A 15,555-nucleotide genomic window follows, 5' to 3' on the forward strand; every position below is an offset into this window, starting at 1 on the left:
CTCCAGCTTGGGGCGACAGAGTGCAACTGTGTCTCAAAAAAAAAAAAAAAAAAGAAACTCAAAAGACTGCAGCCGTTTGTCTCTCACCTGCCTGTGACCTGGAAGCCTTCTCTCTGCTTCAAGTTGTTCCACCTTTCTGGATGGAACCAACGTACTTCTTACATATACTGAATGATGTCTCATGCCTCCCGAAAATGTATAAAACCAAGCTGTGCTCCAACCATCTTCGGCACATGTTTCCAGGACTTCCTGAGGCTGAGTCACACGGGTGCGCATCCTCAACCTTGGCCAGATAAACTTTCTAAATTAACTGGGACTTGTCTCAAATTTTGGGGGCTCACATTTTGGTAACCACGAAGGGATTCTGAGTGTGGATGCCCCTGACCTTTGACAAATTTCCTATCAGTGCTTGCTAACAGCATGAGCTAACTTTATGGCTCAAACTAATAGGGCAATTTGCTGAGGTCTGAGAGCACCCCCTCCAGAGAATCCCTGATCTCCCAAAATTTGCTAGAGATCTAAAGTTCATTTTGCTGTACAACTCCCTTTTTTTTTTTTTTTTTTTTTTTTTTTTTGGAGTTTTACTTGCTTCCAACACAAGAATGGCAAGTTTTTCCTGCTTCCATGACGATGGAAGGCAGGTAACTCCTTTATGGAGTTTGAGCTTGCTTCCAACAGGGAAAATCAGGGGATTTTTTTTGTTTGTTTTTTCTTTCCTGCTTCTAAGATGGTAGAAAGCAGTCTTCAGCCTGAGACCCATCCCTAGGTAAGTAACTGACTTGGGGTTTTCCTTGGCTCAAGTTAAGATTAACAACCAGCTAGTCTTAATTTCTCCTTACAATTAGAGCGCAGTGATGATATTGTTGGGGATTTTTGTTGTTGTTGTTTGTTCTGGTTTGAAGTTGTTGTTTAAGGATCCTAATTCTAGTTCAAAGATGCATTCTACAAAGTCTTTATTGCTTTTTCTCCCAAATTTAATCTTAATTCGGTTTGTCTGTGTGCATTTGGATGCGGAACTGAACTGTTGTTTTCATATGTTAATGAGAGACTGAGTTTTCTCAGCTCCAAAGGAAAAGGGCATTTGCTCCTCCAAGCTTAAAGGTGCCCCTGGGTACCCTGGGGCCTCCTGGGAGTATCTGGGCAGTTGTGGCCCTGCAAGGAAATCCCCAACAAAAATTAATTCTAAAAATGGCTTGTCCAGGAAATATATATAAGGGCTGATGACCCAACATTTTGAGCCCTTTCTGAGGTCACAGACCTCTGGAGAGAGCAACTGAGACACATTAAGAAGGTGGAGGCCAGGCGCGGTGGCTCATGCCTGTAATCCCAGCACTTCGGGAGGCTGAGGCTGGCGAATCACAAGGTCAGGAGATCGAGACCATCCTGGCTAACATGGTGAAACCCCATCTCTACTAAAAATACAAAAAATTAGCCGGGCATGGTGGTGGGCGCCTGTAGTCCCAGCTACTCGGGAGGCTGAGGCAGGAGAATGGCGTGAACCCGGGAGGTGGAGGTTGCAGTGAGTTGAGATCGCGCCACTGCACTCCAGCCTGGGCAAAAAAAAAAAAAAAAAAAAGCTGGAAACGACTCAGTGGTGACACACAGTGGAGTCCTGTCCACAAACAGCACACATCAATCCACCACACAAAAACCCCAGGCCACAGCTCCATTCCTCCTTTAAAAAAAAAAAGGGGGGGGTAAATAAATAATCTAAGAGTGAGGTGAAAACAAGCAGAATGCATGTTTCTAGCACTCCATAGGTTTTATGGCACCTCTACTTGCCAAAGTGTATGTAAAATGGACATAATATGGTCTTTGTGCACATTTACAAGGTCAACCTGCAAACTACAGAGTTCCTAAGTCCTCTTTTTCTCTTTTTTTTTTTTCCTTTTCTGCCTGCTCTAAATCTGCTGTTACTTTTCTATTAAGATAAAAACCAGTTTTGATACAACAAGTTCTTTTAGCAAGCCAGTGAATTTGTATTTATCTCATGGCTAAAAGTTCTGAAGTAAAAGCTATAGAATCTGTGTGTATGTGCACTTAAAAGACTTTTATAATTTCTATAATTTTATGTTTAATAGCAATTAAATGTTTTCATTTCCTTCTAGCACATAAAACTTTTTCTCTCCGCATCTTATAATATAAATTTTGCTATCTGACTTTCACCTGAGTTTCCTTTAACATGCACATTTAAGGCTATTTAGCTGACAACTGCCCAGGGTTGTGAAGATAGGAAAAAACGAAAAAAAAGGTTTTTATGAATCTATAAAATGTACTTCTATTTGCATGCCTAATATGTCTATGTATTTATGTGTTGTGTACACAATGTTTCACTACTAAAAATATATCAAAGGGCTCTAATTGGCTTAAAAAATAAAAGCACTTAAATCAGGTACTAAAAAGGAAAAGACTAGTCAAATGCTTTTTCGAGTTTATGTAACTTAAGTAAAATCTTTAATAAATAAGCTAGCTTTAAAATTACTGGTAAAGTAACATTAGAAATGTCCTAAGAATTGCCAGCATACATTTTGTTTGCATTTATTAAGCAATTTCGTACTTATCCCTGACAAATACCATAAGGTGTCAAAATTTGGCAAAGGGTTTATAAAACCATAAACCCAGCCCAAGACAGAATGACCTTTGCTCTGTAATCTTTAACAAATAAGACATTAATATTGGCTTAATGAAACTACCTACATCTTGAATTAGTTAGTAAGATTACCATAACTTCTAAACCGGTGGCTTTAGGCAGTCTAGTCCACAGGCAGTAAGGAGGCTTGTTTTGGGAAAGAACTGTTACCATCTTTGTTTCAAAGCTAAGCTATAAACTAAGTACCTCCCAAAGTTACTTTCGCCTGTGCCCACGAATGAACAAGGACAGCTTGGAGGTTAGAAGCAAGATGGAGTCAGTTAGGTCATATCTTTTTCACTGTCTCAGTTATAACTTTGCAATGGCGGTTTCATAACTTTAAATCATGACTATTGCAGTTTTCATAGGTCATATAGGTAAACAAGTAAAATAATTAGGTAAATGTAATGGGATAAATACTTATAGACAAACTTGTCATAATTTAGAATCTAAGGTTATATTAAATTCAATAATTGATATTTCATTACTTGAGTATTTTCCAATAAGTTTATATTGTGGAAAAACATTCTTGGTAAAAATAAAAAAGACTATCATTTTAAAAAAATGGTGAACACGTTTTGTCTAATTCAAAGTTTATTTAAAGGTTATATATAAAACAAGGTAAAAGGAACCAGGAAATAACAGAAATGTAAAGAAAGTTATAACAATAAAGAGGTTTTTGTGTGGTAAGAAAGCTTAAAGAGAATAATTTTATATGAGAAAAAAAATCTTTGGTCAAGCACAGTGGCTCATGTCTGTAATCCAACACTTTGGGAGGCTGAGGTGGGCGGGTCACCTGAGGCCAGGAGTTTGAGACCAGTCTGGCCAACACGGCGAAGCCCCATCTCTACTAAAAATACAAAAATTAGCCAGGCATGGTGGTGTGCACCTGTAATCCAGCTACCTGGGAGACTGAGGTAGGAGAATCGCTTAAACCCAGGAGGTGGAGCCTGGGCAACAGAGCAAGACTCTGTCTAAAAAAAAAAAAAAAAAGAATCTCATATGGTAAATTTAGTACTAAAATAAAATGACTGGTTGTTTAAGAAGGAGGGATGTTCAGGACAAAGCAGAAAGTTCAAGCATATCATGAATAATCGGTGTAAATCACAATAAAAGGATTTATTAAAAAAAACTTTTATATGATCAAGTTGTCATATTGTTTTGGTTTGCTTACAAATAAAAAAACTGAGATTAAATTTTTTTTTAATTATTACATCCATGTATCTTTCTGTATGTGCTCCTAAAGTACTTGTGACATAAAGTTACAGGGTTTTGACTCTTGAGTCTAAAAGGACAAGTCCTCCTAAATCTTAACACTGACAGCAATTAAAGCCTTATCTCCAGGCTCCATAGAAGATGCTAATCAAAATAAACGGCATCCCTGAGACACAGGGCCAATAATTAAAGCCATTCAACTCTTTAAGGTCCCGGGACTATTGTGAAAGAGGTTGGAGTGTGGGATTTTAAGGGCTGATTTTAAGAGATAAAATAAGTTCAGTTTCTCTATAACAATTAATGTCAAAGGCACACTGATGCAAGACCAGTATATGGGCCCCTGTGTCAGATTAACAGGGTTTTCTTGAAGCATTAACCAACTCCTTAATAAAGGTTATAAAAGGCATTTGGAAGCTCTATTGCTATATGTTATGGTCAAAATTAAAATTTTATAGTTTATAAAATTTTGAAAAACAAATTTAATTGGCTTCATGCTGTTTTAATTAGGGCTTGTTCGGAAAATTATGTCTCCTTTCTCAAAGAATGAAGATTTTTGCCTTTTTTTTTGAATTCCTTATCACTTTGGTTAAATGGATGACTTATTTTACAATGACCTGTGATCCTATTTCATGGTATCAAGTCTTTTAAACCTTTGATATTTTACAAACTTTCCAAAATCAATTTATAAATTGTCTTTTCCTGACCTAATTAATCCTTCAAGATATTAGGTCCCCTAAAGTCCAAAAATGACATAATTTGGCTTATTTGGTATAAAAATTAGACAGCAAGCACTGTCAAATATGAAATGATGTTTGGTTTTCTTTGGGCTATATTTGTATAAATCTCATTGGTATGTGTTCCAAAATGATGGGAAACTCCTATAATTCTGATTTAACTTGGTGTACATTTTCAGTAATTATAATTGTTGTTAAATTATTGTGTGCCACAGAGGTAACACATTTGTCAATTGTGTCTTTGATTATGGCTGCCCTAAAATTTTTGTCATCCATGGACAATTGTTGTCTTGTTTTGGTCCTTTTTAGGTGTTCTATAATCAACTATGGAACTCTAACTGGTGTTCTTAAATGCAAGTTTCTGATAACTTTGCAGATTGTGACATTAGAATAGAGGGGGAAAAAAACTTGCAGGATTCTCATGGAGAGCTGAAGTGTTCACGACTATCAAGCAGAACAGGAGTTAACTCCATAAACTGAACTGACAGGAGACTAAAGCAATCTTTTTAACTCTTGCTTTAAATGTTGCTTATCCTTTGTTTTTTAGAGTTTTCAAACTTTTCTTTTGAGCTATTGACAGCTTTTAAGAGTTTCGTATACTTCTATGAACAAAACTTTAAGCATATTTGTTTTTCACTACCTGATTTCTCCAGAATTTGGAAATATTTGTGAGTATTCTTAACTTATGGTAATACAGTCACTTGCACAAGTGCAATAAGAATCTGTTTTAATTTGTAACAGGACACAATTGGAGAAACTGGTTATTTTACCAAGGCTTTGACTGAAATGGTGTGCTTTCCTTTAAGGAATCAAACGTGACTTATGGAACCAATAAAGCCCTTGGAAAAACCGGCCTCATATTTTGTGTACATAGTCCCTGTACAGGGTTTCTGACCTGTGTTAAGTGAGGAATGTCACTTTCTGACAGGCCCAGAAGCCTCAGGTTTATCTTGGAACCTCAAGAGGAGAGGAAATTCACCCAACTCATAGGTATTTGATTGCATAAATCCATGGTTGGGCTCAGCTTTAAAAGAGTCTTATCTGAGATTTCTCCTATGAAAGTCCAACAAAGCCAGTTTAAAAGCCTATGTAAAAATTTTCTTGTTGCACTGTATAGAAATAATTAGGCCAAGTATAATAAAGCAAACCAGTCGTACCATGATTTGTCTTTAGTAAAAATGGGAAACTGGAGAGAAAAATTATGTTTCAAAACTATAGCAGACCTGTTGTTAAGAGTCTAGTCTTTCCTAATGTTTTCTCAATGTTTATTATTTTCTACAGTTTGGACCGAATTCTAATTTTTCTTGGCCACAAGTCTTCAAAATAATGTTTTCAATTTTCTTCCCTCTTTTTTGCCCCATTTTTCCTAATTTGGAGTCACTGAAAACTAAGCTGTGCTTTCTTAAAGCCCTGTCAACTGAAGCCAGACAACTTAAACTTCAGAAGAAAATAACAGCAACCTATTTACATACATAAGCCACTTTCATACCTATATATATATTCATACCTATAGCCTATATCAGTTTTTCCAGGATTGTTCTTTTGTTTGTTGTTGTTTTCCTCCCTTCCTCCCGTTTCCCCTTCATAGGACATGAGACTTCACCATCTGCTAAAAATGAGCTTTTGGGACCTAACCCATCTAGGAACAAACTGTCCTAGCCATGACAGATCGGATAAAACCTGAGACCAGAGACACATTTTCTTCTAAAATGTTTTCTCCAAAAGATTTTTTAAAAAAGAAATGGGGGAAATGTAAAAGGAAAATAATTTGGGCCCCAAAATTACTAAGCTAAGGGAGAATTCAAGCTGGGAACTGCTCAGGACAAACCTGCCTCCCATTCTATTCAATGTCATCCCTCTGCTCACTGATACAGATGCATATTCCGATTGCTACCTTTGGAAAGGCTTATCAGAAACTCAAAAGAATGCAACCATTTGTCTCTCACCTACCTGTGACCTGGAAGCCCCCTCCCTGCTTCAAGTTGTCCCTGTCTTTCTGGATGGAACCAATGTACTTCTTACATATATTGATTGATGTCTCATGCCTCCCTAAAATGTATAAAACCAAGCCATGCCCTGACCACCTTAGGCACATGTTGCCAGTACTTCCTGGGGCTGTATCATGGGTACACATCCTGAACCTTGGCACAATAAACTTTCTAAATTAACTGAGACCTGTCTCAAATTCTCAGGTTCACATACTCATACGAATAATTGACTACTAGATAACTCTAGTCTAACAGCCATCTCAAAGTGAATACATGGACAATAAAATAATCTCACGTTAACTCATAAAACAGTTCTTCCTCTATTTAAGGAGAACAAACAACTACCTTGGAAATTGGAGACAAGTTGAAAACAGAGAATCACAACCTACTGGGAGCAGAAAATGCCACTGAAGCCAGCAACTTAAAAGACAACTAGCTAACTACTGAAGACTTGAGTGTAGACTAGCTTGAGAGAAAAAATACTCTGGGGATCCCATAGGGGGGCCCCTACAGTTTCATGAGCTTTACCTCTATGTGCCCACAAAGTTCTCAGGATAAAGATTAAAGAAAAATTTCCTCATGGTTCTAGCAGGTGGATAGGAAGTAATCTTTCTAAAATACACCTAGAATGTTATCTTCTCCTTAACAAACACCTGCCCTCAAGGACAACTACTTTACCAGAGCCTAACTAGAGTTTTATCAGGGCCTAACTGACATGAGGGAAAGGAAAATCCAACTCTGGCCCCCAGTAGCCATCTTTTCCCCCCAAAAAAAAATGTACTGAAAAGCACTTGTCAAGTCTCATCCCAGGAACAAGGGCCCATTAAAACACTAAGAGCTAATCATAGCATTGTCCAATCCTTCCCCTCCCCCTACATCTTCCCACTGATAGGAATAGGAAGCAGGGAAATTCTGGGCAGAAGGCGGCAGGTCCCTGGCGAGGGCCCCACCCTCAAGCCTGGAATCATGGCCCAAAGTGAGAACATACATCTGTGTTTTCCTGCTTGAATGCTGCCTTTTCCAAAACCACCCATAGCCCGCCCTGCCCCACTATCCTGTGCCCATAAAAACTCTAGGCTCAGCGGCAGAAATAGAAGCAGCTGGACGTTAGAAGTCAGAGAGAAGTGGCTTGACTTCAGAGGGACAGCTTGATGGTGTAGCTTTGAAGAGGAATCTGGCTGGGGACGGCTGAACTTCAGGGGAAGATGACCTTCCCATTCCGTCCCCTTTTCAGCTCCTCTTCCCACTGAGAACCACTTTCATCGCAATAAAATCCCCTGCATTTACCAGCTTCAACTCTCATGCGACCTCATTCCTCCTGGACACCGGACAAGAACTCAGGTGCCACGAGTGTGGGCGCAAAAGGCTGTCATGCTGACCCTACACTGAGCTGTTAACACTTACGCTGTCTGTAGATGGCAAAGCTAAAAGGGCACTGTAACACCTCTTGTGGGGTTTCAGGCGTTGTGGGTACTCTCCCCTAGATACTGCTGGGGAGCGAGTATGCAGTTCGCTCTTGAAGATGCCCAAAAGCACTCACCCTGGCTCCTGCACCCACTCACTTGTGCTCCACCTCCCTCGAGGGGTGGAGCAGCAAGTGAGTGGAGTTCACCCCTGCCAGCGCCTGTGCACTCCAGGTCCCACCTGTGAAGCAGTCACTATCCTGCTTCACCACCATATCTACAGGGCTCCTGTATAATAATTAGATTACAATGGAAAGAACTGCAAAGCTGAATCTACTTAAGGAGTCCCTAGGGAAATTGTAAAAGACAGAAACGAGGACAACAGAGGAAACTGATGCCTTACACATTTACAACTAAACAGTAAACACAGCCTAATTCCTAGCCACACAAACATAAAACACACTATCAGCCTATTTAATCTCAGTTCATATTACCTATACAATATGTTCAGCTTTCAACAAAAAATTGTAAGGCATATCAAAAGGTAAAAAAACAGTGTGAAGAGACAAAGCAAGTATCAGAACCACACTCGGATATGACAGATATTTTATAACTGTTAAGACTATGAATTTAAACTAATTGTGATTAATATGCTAAAGGTTCCAATGGAAAAAATGGGTAACATTCAAGAACAGGTGAGTAACGTAAGTAGAGATAAAAATATTAAATAAGAATCAAAAGGAAACAAGAACATGTAAGGAATATAAAGGCACTAGACAGAGAAATAGGATGAGGAGTTGAAGAATCAGCAGTTATTTTTATTGCAATGGGAGACTTGTCCACTATTATAAAGCTAAAGGCAAGAATCTAACACAGGAAAAGAGAAAGTGGAAAACTGACAAATATTTGCTTCATGAGATCCCTTCCAAGGTCAGGATTAAGTCCTAAAAGAAGGAAGATGAGAAATAACAAATTAGGCCAAACTAAAAGGTTGTAAACTTGCCTGTGAAACTTCGTTTTAATTAGATAACATGGCTACTGCAAAAAATGAAGGTTATACTACTTCCCATCTCCCACCCCATTCTTTCCTTAATGGATAATGTTATGAAATTGTCAACATTTAAGAAACTCCCAAAGGAATTTTTCTTACACACCATACTATGAGGGTTGGACAGTTTTTGTATTTTTCAATTTAATAAATTCAATTCAATTTTACATTAAAATTTCCATACCTTAAGGTGAAAACAAAAACCATACAAGATAAGCAGTAACCAATGTTACTGAAGTAAATATTCATTCAGCAAATATTTATTTAGCACCTTCTTCATTCTAAGCAATGGATACAGTAGTGAACAAAACAAAAATCTCTGCCCTTTCGGAGTACTATCCTTAGGTGAAGATGGATGAATAAGCAGGCATACAATAAACTTGTAGAATTTTTTTTTTTTTTTTGAGATGGTATCTCACTCTGTCGACCAGGCTGGAGTACAATGGCAGTGATCACGGATCACTACAGCATCACCTTCCCAGTCTCAAGTAATCTTCCCACCTCAACCTCCCAAGTAGCTAGGACTACAGGCACACACCACCACACCTGGCTCAATTTTTTGTAGAAATGGGGGTTTGCCATGTTGCCCAGGCTGGTTGTGGACTCCCAAGCTCAAGCAATTTGCCCACTGGCTGTGAACTCCCAAGCTCAAGCAATTTGCCCACTTCAGCCTCATAAAGTGGTGGAATTACAGGCATGAGCCACTGTGCCTGGCAGGAATAAATTTTATGGAAAAATTCAAGCAAAGGTGAGGGATTGAAGAGCTCCAAGGGGGAAGTATTATTATTTTATATGGGGTGGTTAAAGGACTCTTTGACACAGTGACACCTAAAGGAGGTGAGTCATGAGGTTATCTGGGGGCACAATATTCCAAAAAGCTGCATATGCACAGGCTCCAAAGGGGGAATATAGTGTGCCTGATGTGTCGTGGGACAACGTGGGATGTAATTAGGCAAGGGGAAGAGTCCATAGTGAGATCCTGTGGGGCCCTGTAAAGAGTTTTACTGAGTGAAATGGACAAAACTTGAGAAATGTTTTGAACAGAACCACATTGATTACTACCTGGAGGGTGTTGGCAAGAAGACTATTTAGGTGGGTATCACAATGTAACACAGTGATTTACATGGGAGTGGTAGTCTGGATTTATTTGGCAGGTAGAAATGGTAAAATTTGCTTATGGAGTGAGGTATAAGATAGAAGTCAAGGGTAATCCCAAGGTTTTTCCCCTGAGTAATGAAAGAGTGGAATTTGCCATTCACTAAAATGAGAAAGATTGCAGTTAATTAGAAAAGACAGAAAATATTATATATTTGGTTTGAGATGTTTATTAACTTATAAGTGCAGGTGTTTTTTCTTAAGGTCTGTTTTCTTGGGAGAGGTCTTAGCCAGAGATTAACATTTGTGAATCATCATTATAGGTGGTATTAAAGACATCAGAGTGAAGAGGTTTATGAACTGACCCAGCAATACCAATACAGTCCTGGATCATCAACTATGAACCACATATACAATGGTGATCTGGTAGCAGAGCTGAAAAATTCCTATTGTCTAACAACGTTGTAGCTGTCACAACATTCAAGCACAAGACACTACCTTTTCTATGTTTACATACACAAATACTTAGCATTGTGCTACAATTGCCTACAGTATTCAGTACAGTAACATGCTATGCAGGTTGGTAGCCTAGAAGCAACAAATGCATTTTCATCACTATGCAAAAATCATTTAGTGTACTTACACAAACCTAGATGTATAGCCTACTATAGCCTAGGTGTACAGTATACTATCCAATTGTAGCCTAGGTGTATAGTAGCCCATATATCTACATTTGTGTAAGTACACTGGAAGATATTTGCAAAATGCTGAAATTGCCTAATAAGGTATTTCTCAGAAGGTATCACCATCGATGCATGACTGTATTTAGTTATGGTAGTGAGGAACAGATACCAGCAAAGGATCTGGAAAAGGTGAAACCATGAACCAAGACAAGAACTAGGAAGAGTGGTTTCTCAGAACCCAAATAAAGCTTTTCAAAGCTCAAGAAGCGATAAACCCGACCGACGCTGCTTCATTCAAAAAGAATGAAACTGTGGATCAGCCATTGTATTTGGTTGCAGAGCTATTGTTGGCTTTCATAGAAGCTGTTTTGGTGGAGTGGTAGGATGGACAAAAGCGTGAGTACCATATTCGAGAGAATGCAAGGTTCTCTCCCAAGAACTCTCAACAAGTTCCGCAGAAGAAAGATTAGCTGAGGTGGAGGAGATTGGAGAGGGGAAGAGAAAACAAATTAATTAGGGAATTTTGGGGGAACTTAGTGGGCAGCATTATGGGCAGCGCTAAGGAACCATTTAAAGTAAGACAAGTCCACATAGCTGTGTGCTTTTCTCCAATCTTGTTCAACTGCTGCATAACAGTAGAATGCTGGAAGCAGGAATTAGTTTTAAGGTAAGATGGTATTGACGAGACGACAATAAAATACCTCTACTACAGAGCACAGCAATGTTCGGCCTGGTGGCTCACAGAAGCTGAGGCTCTTGAACGTCTGGGCACAGCATGAAAGCATCAAGCTTGAGAGATTGCAGGCCTTAACAAACTAGAAGTGCTAGGAGGAAGGATGGTTCTAAACAAACCAGGTCTCTTCTCACAGAGCAAGCACAGCAGTAGAGATTTATTTTATCTTATTTTTTAGACAGTCTCGCTCTGTTGCTCAGGCTGGAGTGCAACGGCACGATCTCGGCTCACTGCAACCTCCGCCTCCCGGGTTCAAGCGATTCTCCAGCCTCAGCCTTCCAAGTAGCTGGGATTACAGGCATGCGCCACCACGTCCGGCTAACTTTTTGTATTTTTAGTACAGACGGGGTTTCACCATGTTGGCCAGCCTGGACGCGAACTTCTGACCTCAGGTGATCCACCCCCCCGTCGGCCTCTCAAAGTGCTGGGATTACAGGCGTGAGCCACCGCGCCCAGCCCAGTAGAGATTTTTTTAAAGACTGCGGTAGGTCGATAAAGGAGCCATTGTGGCCTAGGAGCTTCGAGGTCTATAGACTGAACCCAGTTAGGGTAGGGCCCCTTTCCAAATCCAGAAATGGTATCTATTAATAGAAGGGCTCCCTCCGGGTCCCAGGGGGATGGACTACGGTTTTAGCGCCGGAACTTACAAGCCGAAGTTCTGCTGCTTGTGACTGCCTGCCGGAGAGACTGACATGGTGGCGACCAGCTGGGGAGTGGTCCACCACCCCTTTTTTGGCCGCCTCTGAAGTCCCTGTACCCCCAAGCTCCTGCGTTAGCGGCTCGGGCCGAGGCTCCGGAATGTTTGCCGGGCGTCATGGCGACGGTGGAGCCCTGGCTCAACAAGCGGCCGCGCGGTTGGCTGGCTGCACGAGGCCGAGGAGGAGGGCGGAGGCGGAGGGGAGGGCAGAGGGTTGGTGGAGCTGGAGGAAGCTCCGGACGACGACTGGAAGGAGGAGGCGGGCGGCCCGGGCCTCAGGCCCCTCCCAGGCTCTGAGTCTCCCGGCTGCAGGCGGATGGATGGGGCTTCTTCAGGCGGTGGCGGCAGCAGCGAAGGTGGCGGCGGCAGCAGCGGCAGCGGCTGTAAGTGCAGCCTCCACAAGCCATCTCTCCCCTTCTATTCCAGTTTGGGATGAGGGGCTCCTGAGGTGTCCTCAGTCCCCTTTCTCTCCTTCCCCTCCCCCACGGCAGTGTACCGCCCGGAAGACCCTTAACTTCCGGGGAGGGGCTGCCGCAGAACGCTCCTGGCTTGCTCGCCGCCGGCTGCCGAAGGCGCATGCGCAGCTCCCTCCCCGGCAGCCGCCGACTCCCTCCCAGCGCCGCCTTTTTGCCTTCGCGGTGGCGGCGCAGCGCTCGGAATCCGCTGCGGAGTGAGTTCGCCTCGCCCCGTTCGCTTCGGTCCCTGATCCCAGTCGGGGTGGGGCTAAGCTGACCACCCCGCTGTGGCTCCGCCTCTTTCTCCTGTATTTCCCTCACTTGTGTCCCATCCCCGGGAGGCTCCCGCTTGCACTGCAGCCTTTATGGTGTGCAGCGCCCTGGGCCAACTTGCCCTTTTCGGATGGAGTCAGGGAGGGAGGAGAGACTCGAATAGGGTATTACTGTAAAGAAACCAGGTCCTCCTAGCGCGTGGGAGGATCCCTTGGGACAGATGCCTGCCGCTCTTTACTCTTGTTCTTTCAGCTTGTAGTGGCTAGGTGCCTGGCCTGGAGCCTATCTGTGGTCCCTGCATGCTGTGTGACCTTGAGCGAGTCACTATCCCTCTCTGGGCTTCGGTTTTCCCTATTTAAAGCTTCCTCCAACGCTAGAATTCTGTATTTCTGCAGAAGAACTTACCTAATTACAAGATTGACTTGGCTATTGAGGCTGCTTCACCAAGATGACCCGGAGTTCACTGAACCTTCTTCACTCATGGGTGGAATGAGGCGACCTATTTATTGGGTCGCTTTTATTCCTTTATCATTAGTTACAAATTGCATGACTTAAGGCCCATTACATGTTTTTCTAAAATTGTCATGGGATCCTTGTCCTGATTCCCGACCATCTTTTTAAAAATGCGAAACAGGGTGGATGGTGAGCTTGTATCATCGTTTCTGTCTCCTTGCTACTGAGGCTGTCTTTCCTTTGATCCAGATGGTGTGGTCGCTCGATTCTCCCAGTGCCTGGCTGAGTTTCGGACGTGGTTAAGAACCAACTGGTTGAGGTTCAATGCAGACAAGACGGATGTGATGCTGGTAGGCAGGGGTACACTTGGAGATTAAGGGAGGGAAAATCCAAACTCCCTCAAGTAATATAAGATTATATTACTCTTTTTATATGTTCCAGTGTTTGAGAACTGATGGGCCAAAAATTTCCAGAATTTGGGTGAGATAAAAATAACATGTCATCAGTGTAAAAACCATAATCATAGTTTGTAATATTCTGGTAAAATGGGGCCACTGGATAAAACTGTGTAAAAATTATGAAAAGAAAATCCAAAACTGTTATTTGAAGAACCAAAAGCCTATATAAGTGTTTTAGAGTGGCATTAATAATAAAAAATGAAACTAATGAAAAGATGATGCTGATTGTCACTATGGATGTGGGGCTTCCAAATGTAATAGGCGAAGTTTTTTAGATTTAGGTATTTTCAACCAAATTAGTAATTATCCATAAAATTTTACCACCACATCATAAAGACATGGTGTAGGCTGTTGCTTTTACATAAAAATTTCAGGAAATAGTTTATAAACTAATCTCAAAAGAGACTCATGGACCCTGAAAATTGTTAGATATAGAATTTTTTAGTTTTGGACGTGTTGTATTAATCTATTTCATTCAGCTAACCCCAGAGTCTGAATTGTTATAAGTACAGTATTTTCTTGGTGCATTTTGAGAGGTACCTTTTTGGATTGCATAACAGATTGGTTTATATAGTATATATATATATGTTACTTGCATTTGAATCAGGTGTTGGTACTGAATAAAAGGTTATATTTCTTAGGTATATGTAAATTGCCAAAGAAGTTTGTTCATTGGTTCGTTTAAGGTACTGGTTGAAGTAAGATTGTGATCCTAAATGCTTTTGTTAAAAGCATAATAATAACTGAGGGGTTTGTGTGTGCGTGCGCCTTATAGCCTCTATAGAATTGTTTAATAACTTTTGAGTGGAAGATTCAGTAAATTGCTTACAAATGATTTATCAATGTAATAGCAGTTTTGAGTAGCTTAATGCCATAAAAATTAATGTTAGTTTGCCTGAAAATGAGGCTTTTAGGTGGGGAATAGGAGCTGAAGAGGCATTTATTCAGGCTTTGTATAGCGGTTTTTTGTTTTGGGACATTAATCACAAACCTCACATAAAATTGGAATTCACCACACTTTTTTAGTTTAAAGATTTTATACACAATTCCAACAGAACTACTGTTTTGGATATCACATTAATAAATAACAAAGTGTAATAATTTTAAGCAGACACAATTAATGGTGCATTTTCTCATGCCTTTAGCTCTCTCATGTCCTATTTTCAACTCTTCTAGTATGAATAGGCTTTAAAACTAATTTTTTTTGTTAACCCAAGTATAAATATTAACTGTTTGCATTTGGATTCAAAGAAGATATCTGTTGAATTAATCCAAAGTGCTGAAGAACTAAGCATAATGGATGGAAACAACAAGGAGGTAGATTCTGGCATAATAAAAGAAAGAATGTTTTAAACATTTGAACTTTTTTTGAAAAGAGCAGCCTTTTTATGAGCTATAGTGAGTCACTAGAGGTGTTTAAACATAGGCAGAAAACCTGGTAGTAGAAGCATGATGAGAGATTACTCTCTTGACAGGGTAGAGAATTGACTAAAAGATCTCTAAGGTCCCATCCAACACTAAAATTCTATAACTAGTGAATAGTTAATTTTTATATATTTAATGCTGAAGAGGGTAAGTAAGTGTTTTGAGAAAGACTTCATTCCCTAAGGTGGCTCCTGAAAATTTTACAGTTAAGTGTATCACTAAAATAAAATAATACTGGAAGTATACTGAATTCAGTGGTAATGTGT

The 15,555-nt window shown here is 40.6% G+C and overlaps 2 protein-coding genes across 12 annotated transcripts in view; one reads left to right on the forward strand and one right to left on the reverse strand.

Moving 5' to 3' along the window:
- The window catches only part of WDR78 (WD repeat domain 78), a 108,701-nt gene extending 96,357 nt beyond the window's left edge, over positions 1 to 12,344 (reverse strand). Inside the window, 2 exon segments of the mRNA XM_030812982.1 lie at positions 12,176 to 12,263; positions 12,266 to 12,344. Coding sequence (XP_030668842.1) covers positions 12,176 to 12,263; positions 12,266 to 12,344 — 167 coding nt within the window.
- The window catches only part of MIER1 (MIER1 transcriptional regulator), a 63,085-nt gene continuing 59,384 nt past the window's right edge, over positions 11,855 to 15,555 (forward strand). For 4 of the 11 annotated variants that reach the window (XM_030812983.1, XM_030812989.1, XM_003265204.4 and 1 more), the window contains exons 1-2: positions 11,855 to 12,608; positions 13,656 to 13,756. In XM_030812983.1, coding sequence (XP_030668843.1) covers positions 12,542 to 12,608; positions 13,656 to 13,756 — 168 coding nt within the window. In that variant the 5' untranslated portion in view covers positions 11,855 to 12,541. Of the gene's footprint in view, positions 12,609 to 12,824; positions 12,896 to 12,915; positions 13,049 to 13,655; positions 13,757 to 15,555 lie in introns of those variants that run through there. The other 7 variants (XM_030812986.1, XM_030812984.1, XM_012506614.2 and 4 more) reach the window with 6 other exon arrangements.

The sequence above is a fragment of the Nomascus leucogenys genome, chromosome 5 (assembly GCF_006542625.1).
Source record: "Nomascus leucogenys isolate Asia chromosome 5, Asia_NLE_v1, whole genome shotgun sequence".
NCBI lineage: Eukaryota > Metazoa > Chordata > Mammalia > Primates > Hylobatidae > Nomascus > Nomascus leucogenys.